This window comes from Meleagris gallopavo, chromosome 5, assembly GCF_905368555.1.
Source record: "Meleagris gallopavo chromosome 5, MGAL_WU_HG_1.1, whole genome shotgun sequence".
Taxonomy (NCBI): domain Eukaryota; kingdom Metazoa; phylum Chordata; class Aves; order Galliformes; family Phasianidae; genus Meleagris; species Meleagris gallopavo.
Genome location: NC_139408.1, coordinates 27492820 through 27509133, shown reverse-complemented (window position 1 = coordinate 27509133; position 16314 = coordinate 27492820). Strand labels below are relative to the sequence as shown.

At 43.7% G+C, this 16314-nt stretch overlaps 1 protein-coding gene across 12 annotated transcripts in view; it reads left to right on the top strand.

The window, feature by feature from the left end:
• Positions 1 to 16314, top strand: part of SUSD6 (sushi domain containing 6) — an 84637-nt gene that overhangs the window by 21361 nt on the left and 46962 nt on the right. For 4 of the 12 annotated variants that reach the window (XM_085224952.1, XM_010711526.3, XM_019615640.2 and 1 more), the window contains exon 3: positions 15682 to 15884. The exons of 7 other annotated variants lie outside the window; for them this stretch is intronic. In XM_085224952.1, coding sequence (XP_085081078.1) covers positions 15764 to 15884 — 121 coding nt within the window. In that variant the 5' untranslated portion in view covers positions 15682 to 15763. Of the gene's footprint in view, positions 1 to 15681; positions 15885 to 16314 lie in introns of those variants that run through there. One more of the 12 variants, XM_085224949.1, reaches the window with a different exon arrangement.

The window sequence follows — 16314 nt, the reverse complement described above, 5'->3', positions numbered from 1 at the left end:
GTGATAACCATCACTAAGTGCTCAAAAAGAGAGAAAAGCAAAGCATAACAAAGACAAAATTTACCGATTTTTTAAAGAGACAGTGAAACTGTATTAAGATTGTCCTGCTTGACCTGCACATCCTGTATTGTAACTTTGCTGAGGGATAGCATTGTTGAAGAAGAAACCTTCTCAGCTGGTTTGTCTGTTTTGTAGAAGCATTGCTTTCTAACATCCTGCTACTGTGTTGCAGAAAGAGGTTCTTGGATGTTCAGACCTAAACGACCTTTATTGGTTGCTGTTGCAGGCAGAGCCTTCGGGAACTGACAGTGGCTCCAGGATCACAGTTGAGACGTAAGGATAGTCAGCACAGTACTACTGCCAGACGTTGTAGCTCCATTAGTAGATTACAGCAGTGCTCTGACAAAACTAGACATTCAGCACTGCAGCTCTGGCTGGATAAAGCAGGCTTGTGTTGCGGCTAAACAAAACTTCGGAAGGGACATTCTCATCTCCTCATTCTGGCGTCTCGTAATGAAGTGCTCTGAGCTTGATTGTCTGGGCAGGAATACCAGCAGCACCAGTTCTGCAGAATGCCAAATCTGTTTTGGGGATAGGGCTGGAACGGTGGAAGGGGGATGGCCATTTTCCCTTGCCTCCTTGGGAGGAGTGACCTATTACTTTTGCTTTTTAAATATGAATAAACTCATTCTCTGTACCTCACATACAGACCATATGGTGCTTCTGGTAAAAGCCGCAGATGTTCCTCTCTTGCTCTGTTTTCTTTTGTTACACAAATTCTCTTTGTTTTCTTTCTAGCCTTTCTGCAGAGGGCTGTGAGAGCACAGATCCAGCCTATCAGTAATTGCTCTGAATTTTTAAATGTGCATTTAAAAATGAAGGGTGCAGAAGGACCTGCATAATGGTCCTTCTTGGGCCATGTTTCTGAAGTGTACGTGTGCGTAGATGGTAACTGAACCCTGCATTCTGGGTCAGTTGCTCAGCTGAATGGTTTCTCCTTCTGCTGTGCTGTTACTTATGGTCTTTGAACTTTGTTCTTCAGTATGAATCAGTGGTCCACCCCACCTTCCTCCTGGTGGCTTGTTTTAGTTTGATTTTATTTGTGAATGCAATTTCTTTCCAAATCTGCTTGACTTAATATACCAGAGCAGTGTTGCTTTAGCAAGGGAGTGGGGGTATTTCTGGATGTAAATGACTACCTTTTAAAATATATTCCCTACCAGTATAATTGTTCTTCCTCTTGCTTACCTGAGGACTGTAGCAGTTCAGTAAGGAAGAGAAGGCGTATGGTGATGGATTGCAGCAGACGAGTATCTATGAGCACCAACAGACTGCAGCATCGCTCGGTCTGGCACACAGGGATTGGAAGATTGCACTATGAAGAGTTGTTCTCTTTGTTTGCATGGGAGTTTTGTTTGTTTAAAGTGCTTGACACAATACCAATAGAAACTTTGCTCCTTGCTGGTGAGAGTGACTCATCTCCTCAGAAATTACATTCTTTATATTCCTGGGGAGGCCTCGCAGGAAAGAGGCAGCATCCAAAGCTTTCTGTGAGCCTGCGCTGCTTTGCTGACCTGTGTGAACTCTACCTGTGCTGCTGGAACAAGCACTGGTTTGAACTGCTGCCTTCTTGCTCAGGTGTAAGACAATTATTTCCCTTTTTCTGTACATCTAATCTTGGTCAGAATTTCAGAAAGGCCCTAACGTGGATCTTCTGCTGAGTATGTTGATGCGTTATCTGCTGCTTCACTTTGCAAGGCTTACAACAGTGTGTGGGTTGATAATTCCCCCTTTGGGAAAGCATGGACTTCTTGAGAAGAGATTCTGTCTGATCCTTGCAGTGAAGGAAGTGGGGGGCAGCTGGATGATCCTCTCTGGTTTTGAGGGCTTTGCCACAGATCATGTTCCACGGAAAGATATGATACAAAGCTGTCCTTCCATCTGTGCTCAGAAACCAGCAGTCCTCTCTGGCAGACTGACTGCTTTGGGGCAGGCTGTCTTCTATTGGAGCTATAAGTCACTTGTGGTGTGGGCTCCTACTGGTGTGTTTGTGCTATGCTTCTTAGCAACTGCAAGCCCTTGTGTGCTGTGTTCTTTGAGACAAGGTATTCCTGCAAGCAGCTTCTGTTGGAAATCACCCTGGCTTGCAGACAGTTCACAGAATCACAGAATGACCAGGGTTAGAAGGGACCTCAAGGATCATGAATCTCCAACCCCCCTGCCACATGCAGGGCCACCAACCTCCCAGTTTAATACTAGACCAGGCTGCCCTGGGCCCCATCCAATCTGGCCTTGAACACCTCTAGGGATGGGGCATCCACAAGGTGGCCATTTGGTCTTGCAAAGCCAGGCCATGGGCCACACTATATTAAATATCCATTTGTGTAAGAGACTGAAACCTAGAGAACTATTTGTCAGAGGGAGAAAAGGTGCATCTGGGGACACTGGGCTGAGGGCAGAGCAATTCAGTAGTGAACTTGGGTCCTCTGTCCAACTGCTCTGTGTAGTTGGCTCACCACAGCCATTGCAGCAGCCTATTGCCCATATTGCAGCTTTGGCTTAGTGTCAAGCCCTGAAAAACATGTTCAGTTGCATCTCTTGATCCCAGGCAAGAAGTATAGGATTGTTCATAGGTACCCCGTCTGAAAGCGACCTGATTAAACTGGGGAACAATTAAAAAAATAAAAAAATAAAAAAAAAAGGCAACAGGAGAAGCAGCAGGCAGTCAGAGTACATCTGGGACTGGAGAGGAGCCAGTCTGCTTCTTTTTCCCTGGAGCAGGAGATTCCTATGTTCCCAGTTGCAGTTGTTTAGGAAAATGTTAGGCAGACAGCTGTAGGGTGGCAATGACCCTTGCATAGAGGACAGTAGCCTATGTTACCGAGGTGCAACACCTCTGTGCCTTGCACTGAGAAGGGAGAGCGCAGTTCAGCCCTTGTGAAGCAGAGCAATGCGCTCACACCTCCACATAGCTAATGCTGCAGCCACGCAGCACCCTTGAAAATCCACAGAGTAACTGCCCTCAAAACCTTACAAACTCATTTCTGTATGCCCAGGGGTGAGTTTTTCAGTCATGAGCAGTCCTGGAGACACTGCTAATGAGTTCTGCTGAGGAAGTGGCACAAGGAACTGGAGGGAGATGGAAGGTTCACTCAGGTGTGTCTGACATGAATTGGAGTGTGTGCAGAGAGGGTAAAGGGATGTGGTAGTAATCTGAAGGAACAAAAGAGAAGGGAAAGCGGAGGTGAGACCATGTTAAGGCTTGAAGATGTGGCGAAAGAGGGAAGTGAAGAGGAAGGGCCAGCGGCAGTGAAGTAATGAATATGCAGTCCTACTCTTTACCTTATGAATAAGTCTGGTTTTAGAAATCAACAAGGATTGAGCTAGTGTCAGTGTCTGTAGGTACAGAAATAAAAAGGGAGTTAAATATTTACTGATCTGAAGTTGAGGGAAGGAAGTCTGTTTCCAAGCATACTTGCTTTCTGATTCTTGCTTCTGAGCCAAATTATTGGCATGTTCTGAGACAGAAATAGCTCAAGTATCTGAGTGACCTTTTAATTTCCTTTTCAATCCTCTGAATCCACTGTAATGAACAAAGAGAGCATTAAGAACAGTCGTGGTGCGGATCTTGTTGGGTGTTAGCAGCAGAGCAAAAAGTCTGGCTTTCTCCAGGGGTTAAGTCATAAGAACCTGTTGTGAGAGTAAGACCACTGGGAGCCAGTCATGACTTGAATTCAAGAGATGGCTTCTTTCTGGAATGGGAGCTCTTGATGTCTTTGTAGCAGAGTTGGGTGTTTTTTTTCTGAGTTTATCCAGCAACTAGCACAGTGTGCTCTGATTCCTAGGCTCAGACTTGTGTCTCCCATTGCCTTGCAAATGCTAAGGAGGCAGGAGGAGTTCCTGAAGGTATTGTTCTCCTGGCTGCGCTCCTGTCTGAAGCAAATGTGTGCCTCGGTCTTTCCATTTGCATCTCTCCCATTGCACATAGTTGCACAGTGAGGCACAACAATTAGCTGTAATGTGTCAAAAAGAAGATTACAAAGCATGTGCTTAAAAAAATGGGATAGCAAATGACATTTCAGCCAAGGGTCTGCCCTTGGGTGGGGGGATGAGGGATATATATGCAGAGGGGGAAGAAGCAGCATGAGAGACTGAGGGCTTTTACACACACCGTGAAAACTTATGCAGCTAAAATACTATCTAACCTTTTGTTGTTATACTTGACAGTTTATCCTACTATAAGTGTGATCCATGTAAGGCAAAGGAGATCCTGCTCTAAGGAAGCGTGTGGCTTTCAATTCTTTTGGAAAGAGTGTGTCAGCATTCAAACATAGAACTAGAAGCTGGGAGCTACCACAAGACTATCTAGTCTTTTTGCCCTTTTTTTTTTTTTAATTTCAGGAGAAATCTTCTCCAACTTGATTTTCTCAAAGTAACAGGCTTGTCTGAACTCTGCTGACTGCTTGTAAGTTAGTAGAGCAATCCTGGTGTTGCTTGGGATATACCTGACATCTCTCAAGTCAACAAACTGTGTTACCTAGCTGAGTGGTTAGCTGAAATCTTTCCAGAAGGATTCCAGAGCTCTGATTTGACCCTTGAGAAATGGTTTCTTGTGCAAATCACCTATACAAACCACTCTGCAGTTCAGGCGTGGTCTTGAAAGCGTTGATTGGCTTGATTCCTTCTCTGAATCTCTTCAGGACTGGTTTTTCCCCCAATACTCTTTTTCCTTCATACTTTTTTTTCCTGGCATAATAATGAAGGAAAAAAAATGTATCTAAGAAGTAAACTTTTAATCGTGTTGAAATAAGCAGAAATTAATTGCCTCTTGCAATGAAATTGGTAGCAGACTTTGGGTTAATCTCTTTAATATATATATTTAAAAAAAAAAAAGTATCCCTTAATGTTGACTGATTTCACAAACTAGACACTACTAGTATTGATGACATTAAGGTAGTAACAAGCATTTCCCCTATTCCAGTATCTTTATCAGCTTTCTGAGACCTCTGCTAAGTTTGGCAGCCTGACTGTATGTGGTGCATCTTTCTTTTATTATAGTGTTTTTTGCATTACTAGCACGGTTCCTAATTCACCAATCTCAACCCTTTTGTACTTTGTGTAGGCCTGAGCTGATGCTTGTGGAAGTGAGCTGGGAGCCCTCTGCATGCTGCCAGTTCTTGATGACTGGCTTGAAGCTGAACTTTATATGCACTCGGGAACGTGCAGTGGGGACTGAGCGTTACCCTGCTCTGAAATGACAAGGCCCTCACGTGGCTGCTGCTTTTCCCCATTCCCATATTTCATCTTTCCCATTGCATCAAGATTTCCTTCTATGGTATGCCTTCCCTAGTCTCTAGACTTCTTTAGAATTTGTTGTTTATTTGTGAGGAACTTGTGAAGACTCTTGGTGCCTTTAATGTAAATAAAGCATGGTCATGCTTGGCAGTGAAGCTGAAACTTAACCTTGGTCTCCCTGAAATAAGTTGTTCGGCTCGGTCCTTACTGGCTGATGGTCCCTCCTTTGACAAGGGTCGGATAGAGTTTCTCTGGCATCTCTTTCCATGTGCTGAGGTGTTGTAAAGCAGCCCCTGCAAAGACTCCCAGCATCTACCTTCAAGTGCCTCTGCGAAGAGTGTGATTTGGAGGTGGTGGGAGGGCTGGAGAGTGCCGCTGACTGCGGCACTGTTCTAACAGCCCGGAAAGGGGATGTGGCTGTTGGAGAAAGAGAGTTTCTGATAGCTATTGTGCTCCGTGGTGTACTGTAAGGAGGGTGGTTTCCTAAAAAATGTGCCTTACAGCATCCTGCGGAGCCTTAATGGAGCTATTTATTTTCCACAATGCAGGCTTCTTTTTGTCCTCCTCCCACTTCCTCCTTCTGGGCAAACCCTGCCTGTGAAACAATGGCTCTGCTTCATGAGGAAAAGAGACCCAGAAGCACAAAGGGAGACAAAGAAGATAATTTGCTGCTGAGAGGCAGCTGTCTTGCTGCACCTAGTAAATGTCATGCTCAGATCGCCCAGTTAAGCAGTTTTAGGTGAACTGGTATATGTATAAAGCACGTGGAAGCTAGCTTTTTGATGAAGTGAGGCTTGTTAAGTGGGCTTTTAAAAGATGTTGAGGGCTTCTGTTGAAAACCTGCACAGCTGCAAATAGTAGACCACCAACTTCTCTGAAGAGATACCAGCGGATTTCAGAGCAAGTTTCTGATGGTGCATCAAGCTGATTGCTTACCCACACACACTGAGCGTTTATAGGAACTAACGTTTGTATCGCAGTGTTTTTATGTAAAATGTTTGCCTTAGAAGAAGTGGGAACTGGTAATACTGGGAGGTGGAGCAGATAGATGTTTTGCAGCAAAGTCTTAGGCTGCAAATGGTTGTGATGAGAAGTGCTGATTCTCTGAAAGCTAAATTGTATGTCAGGCTCATAAAGCTGGAGAAACAAATTTAATCTTAAGAGCACAGTAATAAAGTGAATTCCTTTTGAAAAACCCACTTGAAAGTAGGTTAAATGAAAGTGAAAATCATCTGCTTTGGAAAGGCGTTGTAAGCCTTCATTGTGCAGTTCAACTGATTTTTGTGTAGTAGTTTTGTGATTCTGTATGCTTTTGCAGCTGATCTTTGTGCTCTGCTTGAAGCAGTGTGTTACAGGTACAGACGTGAAGTGGGTGACTTAAGGTAGCTTGCTGTATACTAATTTTAGTAACTCATATTTAATCAATTCACTGTGAGGGAGCCTTTCTTCCAGAGACAGGAAATTGCTTGAGGATTTTTGGCTGTGGCTGGAACTTCGTAGTTACTTGCAAAATGCCTAACTCCCCCCACCCCCCCAAAAAAAAACCAAAAAACCAAACCCCACAATAGCAAAAATGCAGAGATGCAAGGCAGAGAGCTCAATAACCGGTGCCCTCCAGGTTTTGGATGCCTTGCCTCCTGACCCAGGGCTGGCACAAGTGGGTTCCTCTCTGTGTGCAGCACTTCCTAGCTTTTCACATTGTTGCACAAAAACATGGGATGGATTGCCGAAGCCAGTACTGACTTTTGCCATCCTGCTTTGTATGGCTTTTCCCCCTTCTCCCAGCTTTGATTTCATTTGACTTCCTGTAGCTGGGCAAGCCTCTGTTGCCTTTGGCTATAGCAAAGCACCCTCACACAGTTCTCCATTTCTCAATCTGCATAGGAAGCAGGCTGCTTAGAGCCCTGATTTAGGGACAGGATTTTGATTGAGAGCATCTTAACACATGGTAAATCATCTCTGCTATGTTCTAATGTGCATTGAAGACAGAGCTGGATTTAGGAGTAAGAAGCCTGAGCGATTGCTTGGCCCAGCAGCCAGTACAAGCTGCTCGCTTGAGTCAGAGCAACTCTGTGCAGAGCTGAGATGGGAGCCCGGTGCCTTTCCCCAGCTTCTGCTCCAGTCACAGTGCTGTGCTGGTACAAGGACCTGGTTTCCCCAGCAGATCCAGGAAGGTTTGGATTGGTGTTGTGAAGGGCGAGGTTGGCTATATGAGGAGGTGGGAGTGGCAGCATGGGGTGCAGCTCTGAAGCTGGCATGGTGGAAGGGTCCCCTGTAGTTGAAGTAGCCACAAAGGCTGTCAGTGCTCAAGTGTTGAAAGCAGAGGCAGCACTGGTGTACAAGGGCAGATGAGAGGACTGGGGAGTAAACGACAGGGAACTGCTGCTGCTGCACAGATGGAAGAAGTCTGAGCATCATACTGGCCTTCTATTGAAATGTAGTTTACAGCATTTATGTATGACAGGTTTTGTCCTGGGGGTTCTTATTCCTTTCTGGCTTATTCCTTCTCTCCAGCCCCAGTGTAATGGCGCATATGGTTACTGCTCAACCTTAGAATTGTGCCTGCAGGTCATAGGACACCAGTTTGTTGTGCCGCTACAAAGTGACCTGTGCAGGATATTCTGCTCTAAACACTTGGCCTCTGCTCTGTGCATGTCTGCTGCCTATAAAAAGCAGTTAGCAGCAGTTCTAAGTGCTGCTCTGGTTTGATGTGCCTAGCTCATGCTGCTCAAATCGGAACAGAATGAAAATGGATCCCTTGTTAGAAAATCAAATTAAGTGTAGCCTGTTGGGGGGAGACCAGTTAGAGAGAAACGGCTGTGGGTTTCTTTTTGCTCAGTGATGCATGTGTTCTTTGTGAGTACATGACTTAAAACAAAGGAAGCTGTTAGGACTCCTATTTCCCACGTCTGTAGACGTGGCCCTTGAGTTTTAACTTCTGAGATATTAATTGATGGTGCCTTGCTGGAGCCTGACTGCTGCAAGTGGGGCACTCAGATTGGCTCTGGTTGGTGAAGGGCGCTCAGCTGGGAGCCTGTGGGGCTGCGTGACCTGCGAGCGCTGCCCTGTTCCTCCTGTGGTTTGAGCTATGGGGGCTTTGAGTGACTATGCAAAATCAAGTTTTCCTTCTCAAATTACATGTTGTCAAAAGAGGAACACGACTGAGTTCCGCAGAATGAAATATTTCTGATGGCACTGTGATGACCTCTGTCACAGGAAGGGTCTGGAGCAATCGCAGGTGCATCTGTGGCACTGGAGTGGTGCATCTTAAATGGAAAATATTTAATGCTTTGCTGTTATGAAGAAGAAAAGTAAAGGGGCATAATGAGCCAATATTTCCCTGCCTGAGCCATGGTGCTGAGAATGACTGAAGGCCTGCTTTTTTTCCACCCGTTGAGAGTTATTGAAGCAGTTCTGTGTTATGATCTGAAAAATAGGCTTAACTGTAGAACCTGAATCATAGAATTGCTCAGGTTGGAAAAGACCTTGAAGACCATCAAGTCCAGCCACAACCTAGCCATACTACCTAGCTAATGGCTCTTAACAAAATCAGGAAGCATACTTCTTTCTGAAGGTAATACTAGATTGTTGGAAGATTCAACTTACCAAGTACTAAAGGGACAGAGAGTGCTTTATGTGTGAGTGTTTATCTTAAAACAGCTTTGCACTGACAGATGCCCAGATGTTGATACCCGGAAGAGCCTGGTATTGGAGTACATCTGTTGTGGAGAACTTTCTGTTTAAGCTTTGACACAACTAATAAGCACCACATAGGAAGTATTGCCATCTTTTGGAAGTGGTGAGTGCGTGTTCTCATGTCTGGGTGGTAATTTCTAAATTTCTTGAGTGGTGCCTCACAGCTCTGCTTTTAGGAAGAAATGTAAAAGACAAATGTAAAAAAAAAAAAAAAAAAATAAAATCATCTTGTAGTATAATTATATAAATGTCAGATTGATTCACTGAAGTTATATAGAAAGCTTAGGAAAAAGAAATTCCCAACTGCATGTCCTCTTGAAATGACTGTGCCTGGCAGTGTTGCAGCTGCGTGTATAGCAGGCTGATGTTTTTAGCCCCATTGGTGGAAATATAAGCACAACAAGTGGCAGGATAGGGAAAAGCATACTCTAGTAGTGAGGGTTTATGAAATAAGCCTTTACTGTACATGTGCTGAGATGTATTCCCTGAACCAGGTTAACGCAGCTGCATAAATGAGAAAATCCTCTTGAATATAAAAGTGACCCAACCAATACAGTGCCTCTTTGAGAATCCTGTTCTTACTAGATGTATCATTTCAGGCTTGTGTGTGCTTTCAAGAGGTTCTGCCTTTGCATGGCTTTTCTTTATTCCCCTTCCCTGAAGCCATTTCAGTTTACTGTGAGGTTTCTTTTTTAGGACTTATTATTTTTGGAAAGCTTTCTGGAACATTTTGTGCATATGGCTCTCTGTAAATGTGCTGTTGTACTGATTAAAGCTGAAAGTATGAAACCTTGCCTCTGTGATGCAGTGCGGCAGGGGAAAAATGCTGAAACAATGGTTTCCAAAGGGAATGCTCTTCCAAATAAAGGCATATCTAAAAAGGAAAAGCAAAAACGGATGAGGAAAATTGCATAAGATGTATTTTCTGCTTTCCCTTGTGTCTACTTGATCCCATAGATAACATAAATGTCAGTATGCTTGCAAAAAAAAAAAAAAAATCAGTAAAGTGGATACAATATTTCCTTAACCAGCTTTTCATGATTCATTGGTGCCATGACTTCATCGCTATAAGCCTGTTTGTGATAGCACAGAAATTTGCAATGCATTGGAAGTGTTGTGTATATTAACTTGTCTAACTCTCAACCCTGTCCCTTCATGACTCTGCTTTTCCTCCTACTGGTGCTTGGAAGTTCATAGCAATTGGGTTGCCTGTAAGTATCCTCTCCTTCCTTCTTTTGGAAGGATGGTCAGGTTTTTAACTGTGACCAGATCCCAAAGCAAGCCTTGGCTTACTGTCACAGAATGGGAAAGCAAGTCAACTAAATAGAAAACATCTTGCTGCTCAACAGCTCTGGTGTTTCAGTTACTGCATGTTGACAGATCAGAGCACCTTGCTGCTGGTCTGTCCCCTGCAGCCAGATGGGTGATGCATTAGCTACTGACATAAAGTACATTTTTCAGAGGCCTACTCTGATGCCTGTTTGCCAAGATGGGATTTACTGCTGCAGTGCACAGATTTACTTAGAAGATCTGGATAGTGTGGCTGGCTGGTTCTTAAATCTTTCATATAGCATGCATAAGCAATGAAATAGCAGGTTAGGCTGTAGGAGTTGCAAATCTGTGAACTACAGCTGAGAATGAAGTAGCAAGGGACTGTTAAAGTGTGCAGTGAAAATACACTTTGCTTTGTTTTTCCTTGAAGCATAAGGCCCCTCACTTTGCTGATTTGTGATTTAAGCCCTCCTCTACAGAAAATTTCTTCAGAATACACAGATGTGTCTTGTGGTTCTCAAGAAGATAACTGTGTGGTAACCAACCGAGGGTAGGGCAGAAAGGATCTGAGGTGTTGTATTTTCTGCTGCTGCTTGAATGTGCGCTAGTGTCACTTTTTTCTGTGATTTTTCTCATCAGCCAGTTAAGAGGATGAGATTTTAGGCTTTTTTTGGTTTGTTTTTGAAGTTTGACCGTTCACTGAAGCTGTGCAAAATAAGGATAAGACATAGTGGAGCAGCAGTAGAAACGTGAACAGCAGATGAAGGCGAAAGTTAAACCCTCTGAACCAGTGTCAAGTTCTACCTGCAGTGTGGACGTGAGGAAAAACAGTCCTCCTACTCTGTGGCACAGTCTTTGCTGTGTGCATGGCAAGCTATTTGTGAATATTACTCTGTAAGGCAGGAGGCAGAAACTAAGTGGTTAAAGGAAAGATTTCTGATGTGCATGAGGTTAACTCATTTTCCTTTGGCAAGTTTGCAGCATGGTATTCAAAACATTCCGAACAAACTTAACACTTCCCAAGACACACTGCATGAAATCCAGGTTAAAGACTGTTCTCCAGCAACAGTGGCACAGGACATACATAGCCTCGACTGTGTCCCAGGCACCTTGTGCAAGCATAGTGCCTCAGACTGTCCTTTGATGCCTTGTCCTCGGTGCACCTGAACTGCCTGAAACTGCTGCTTTTTCACATTTGACCATATGACCTCCCCCAAAGATCACTTTTCCATGGCAATTTAGGAGCGCTGTGATGATGAAATGGGGAAAAAATCAGAAAATTAGTCATGATCCTAGAAGATGTATGCATACTTGTGATGTGATCTTGTATTGAAGGGTCTGAATTGGCAGCTTCTAAAGGTCTGGAGGAAAAATGGCAGAGGTCCCTAAACAGCTTAGCTTAGGAAAGCTGCTGCCAAAAGCAAGTGTGTCATCTTGGGAAGGGCTCATCGTGGTTTGGGAGTGGGAAGTCCAGTGTGTGTGCTATCAGAGAAAGCAGTGCCTACTTCAGGGCATTCACATAGGAGCAAGCTGTTATTATCAGGCCAGCAGTTCCTGGTGCTGGGAACAGGGCTGGAGGGTCCCTGGGAAGGCTGCTGGTGCGTGCCTCAGCCTGCGGTACCTGCAGGAGCCAGGGGTGGCTGGAACCAGGAAGTGAGGAGCTCTTTCCTTGTTCAGAGCATTCCCAGAGAGGGCGTGGGCTGTTGAATTTGTGGCCACGCAGGACAGTTTATATTCTCCAGATTTAAAATGAAAACAAAATGACCTCTATGGCTTGAAGGAGCTAACCAAGAAGAATCTCCTCTCCCCTTCTTAATATATTTAGGGGAACTGCTGACTTTACTAAATATTATCTTTGAAAACATCTGCTTGGACTTTAATCCTCCCGTAACCCTTTAGTATAGGCTGTGGCACATGAAACGGGTTCGAAGCGTTCCACTTCCGTATCCTCATGCAGCTGTAGGCTTCTGCCTTGCTGCCACTGTGTTCCTTGCTGCTGTGTATAAACAGGGGAACCGCTTTGATTTACACGAACCCATGAATTGTTAAGCTCTCTCCCTGGGAGTATGTTTCTGCTGATAAATGTGTGCACTGTACAATGTGTTGGCGCTGCTAGAACAGGGAGAACACTTCATTTTTTTTTCTTCCTATTAGCTTCTGTTTTCTCTCTATAGCACACCAAGCTGTGCCCTGAGATAAGGGCTGTCAGTCTAGCAAACTTCAGTTCTTGGTGGTGTGTTTATTTATTCATTTTTCATTGGCAGCAGTCAGACCAGATTGTAAGAATTCCTATGGGCTGTGGTTCAGTTGCAGTGGGATGGGGAAGTGGGGAAGAGAGAAGGAATATTTTACTAGTGTGAAGCAGGTAATTGAAGATAGTCTTATCTGTATAAATGTGTGGTGCTTCTGTTGGGAAGAAAAGGTACCCCTGCAGCACTTCAGACCCTCGGTGAGCTGTTTGAGTGTTGCCAGTTAACTTCTGGGGGTGGAGGACTGGAAAGTTGTTATTAAAGCTGTTTCCCCATGAGCTGTAGGTATAAGGAATGTGCTAAAAACAACAATCAGCTTTCAGAGAGTTGAATGTCTAAATAGCTTCCTAACCAGCAGCTCCCTTCTGGGCAGAAAGGATACCTTCTTATCTAGCCAGAATCTCTTTCGTCTTCTAATTTTGCCAAGGGAAAGTCAAGCTGGGAACAAGTTTTGTAACTTGGCTGAAGCCTGAGGGAGGACTCCTGCAGGCAGTACCTGTGCCCATTGTCTTTTAACAATTCAGAGGGGGTTATCAGTGCTACCTAGAGCAAAATTGTTTTGCTGCCTTTGTCTCTTTCAGTTCTCACACTGAGCAAAATCAGCTTAGTGGGATGTTACTGTAGGCATGGCAGCATCAATTTAGACATTCCTTGTGGGGCAGCGTAGCATCTGACAGGTACTATTCCTGATAATGTGGGACACAAGCAACTTGGAGCTAAAAGGAGATGGGGAAAACATGCCTGGCTTTTGAGTAGAGGGGAAAAAGCAGCGTGCTTTAAAACAATCTGTTAGTGAATCAAGAATTAGCAGTAATTGATTTACCCAGAATAAATTCTTGATTTAGATATCTATTGTTTATTGTTGAGAGACCACAATTAGACTACTAGCTTCCATGTATGATCTTTGGGTGTTGAAAATGGCTCTGAGACAGAGCAGCACACCTCAGGCATCGCTGTGTCATAATTGTGTTGTATTCCCTACTTCTCCTGCCCACTGATGTCACGCATTAAGCCCTGACCCAGGGCAGGGAAGGCTGCCCTTGAATTGGCAAGACTTGCGAAGTTTCATGTGCTAATAAGGCTTCATTAAGTTGGAATGGAAAGAGCAGACCTTTCTTGCTGTAATAAGACATCCGTTCACTGAAAATTGTGTGTTCATTGAGCTGTAATTCAGTGTGATTCAGAAGGAAGCGCCCAACTGTTGGCTTGCAGTACAGGCCAGATGCTGACATGTTCCAGCTAAATAGGAACTTAAAATCCATGTGAGAGATTTGACTTGCATGGATGTCAGCAGATGTACTGACTAGCTGGCTTGGCTTTCTTCAGAAGAGTGTTTTTCATGCTGTGGTCTAATTGCTCCTGGAGGAAGTCTAGCAGGTAAGTGGCAGCATCCTTAATCCTTTCTGCTTGGTAGGAGGGCTGAACATGATGAACAAAACGTTAGGTCTTCATCAGTAAAACGTATTAGAAATGTATTGACTTTGCTACAAGTGTAGAGTGGGATAACTTCATTTCTCTTCCTCCCTCTCCAAATTAAGCAGGAAACTGATGGGGCAGGCAGAGTTTATTGTAACATCATTTCCAGACTTACCACAAGGCATTTTAAATATCATCTTGAAATGCTATTTCAAGCTGGGGATGTATACAGACAAATAAGTCCTCTTTGGTAGAGACTAATTCATACAAAAGATCCAAATGCTGAAGATGACCTTTTTGTGAGTAAGATGTGAGCAGAACAGTGACATGGAGCAGGGAAAAACTCTCCCTCTAGGATCACTAAACTTTTATAATCACATTCACATATTTCTTCCAATAATGCTACTTTGTGGGTTTTTTTTTCTTTTCAAAGTAATTGGAAATGTACATTGTGGCTGTTTGAGTTGTGTTTCTCTGGTCAGTGCTAGCATGCTGAATCCCTTTAAGAAGTTCTTAAGGATCTCAAGGTCATACTGCCTTCTTCAGGTCTCATATCTGATCACACAGGATATGAAATGGTACAACACCTGCCTCTTCTGCTCTTAGATTTGGAGTTATCCAGCAGTTTTGAAACTTGACCTCCCCAAAAAATCCCCCTTCAGTAGAAATACCCATTTAACTGAAGAACCTGTGGCTAAGAGGGAGATTCCTTCAAAATTAAAAGCGTTCCTTTGGTCAACTGCAAAGAAAAGATGATTTCTGCAAAATGAATTACATTTTTTTCCTGATAGCTTTAGATGTTTGTGTAAGGAACAACATAGTAGAAGTGTTGAAGCGAATCTCTGTATTTTTTTTTTCTTTTAACCAAATATTGACCAGATGTCTTTATACCAGTTTTTTCCTTTCTAAGTTATGAGTGCTACACAGATTTTTAGTCTTTTTCAGGGGCTTTGGAGTCATGCATGACATTGTAATTCATCCAGATCCAAAACTGTCAGAAGTCTTGCTGGCTAGCTCAGTGGGACTGTATACTTTAGAGGCTTTTTTCACTAATAACATGGATTCAGCTTGTGCTGGGGATCAGCCTGTGCTTTCTCGATGTCCCAGCTGTGTTTTCAGTGCAACGGTGTCAGACAGGCTATGGCTGAATTTCTCAGTCCTCAGGTATGAGCAGTGTCACATCCTGCAATTTTAATTGCTGTGCTACGTACTGCCACATTATACCTGAGGTTTTCAGGCTGTTTTACATTCCTCCTCGTGTGTGTTTGCCTGCCTGCTGGCTGGCTGTCAGATTTGCTGTGCCTCTCCAGGTGTCTGAGGAAGCATTTGATTTATTTATCCTAGCTGTCTAGTACAGTCTGCTGTGTCTTCTGAAAGGTGAGGGGGGTGTAGGAAGGCTGGCTTCCTTGAAACTGTTCTGGAACAAATTCTCCAGATACTGTATCCTCTGTGGTTGTCTTGAAAGGAAGATCTAAAACCCATTGTAAGCTGGACAATCTTCACACCTGAACTATTGGAGGTTGAGTGAGAAGTTCTGGTCTCTCATATAATGCAGCTTCTTTTGGTATTTCCTATGCACAAAGCTGCCTTTTCTGCTTTGATACCATGAATACTTTCTTAGTAAGTTTTCTGAATTCCAGAAAACGCGAAAGTTTGTTCTTGTCTGTTTCTGAATTTTCCTTCCCATCCCCTTGGATGACGTAAATGTTTTGTTCAGTACTTACTGTTCTTTTGTCTTTGTTTTTTTTTCTAGATAGAGGTGCTCCTAATCAACCAGATCTTTTGGGATTTTTTTTTTTTTTTTTTTTGTTAGAAGAAACCTTGGTGGGTAAAAGATGTGCCATGGAATGGTAGCACCAAAGAGCAACACAGGATCATCTCTTGCCTTGACTAGCCATGGGCTGTTTCTTCTACTAGTTATCTTTGGTAACTTTATTTTGGAAGCACAGGCCACAGGTAAGTGAAATCTTTGCTTGCATGTACTGCAGAGGGGGAGAGATGTCTAAGTTTGGAAATGGCCTTATGTATTTGTGGGGAAACTGGAGGTGGTTGATGTATTTGCATACATATTTCAGTACTTACAGGAAAAATTCCACCACAGCTCTACTACTGCAAAGGGCAGTATCTGAACTGAACCAGTCTTGCATACCTTTACACTACCATCTTGTTTACCCCAGCTTTTTTTTCTGCTTCCATTTTCATCTCTTTACTGCATTGGGAATGCCAGGACTGTCTTAAGAGCAAGCACGGACTGCTTTTTGGTTGAGTGATATTCTCATGTAGGCACTATTATTTATATGCCCTGTAGCCACTACTCATGTGAATTAGTTTTGGAAGCACAGGCTGACTTCTGCTCTTTGCACGTCTGATGAGCCAGTTTGCTTGT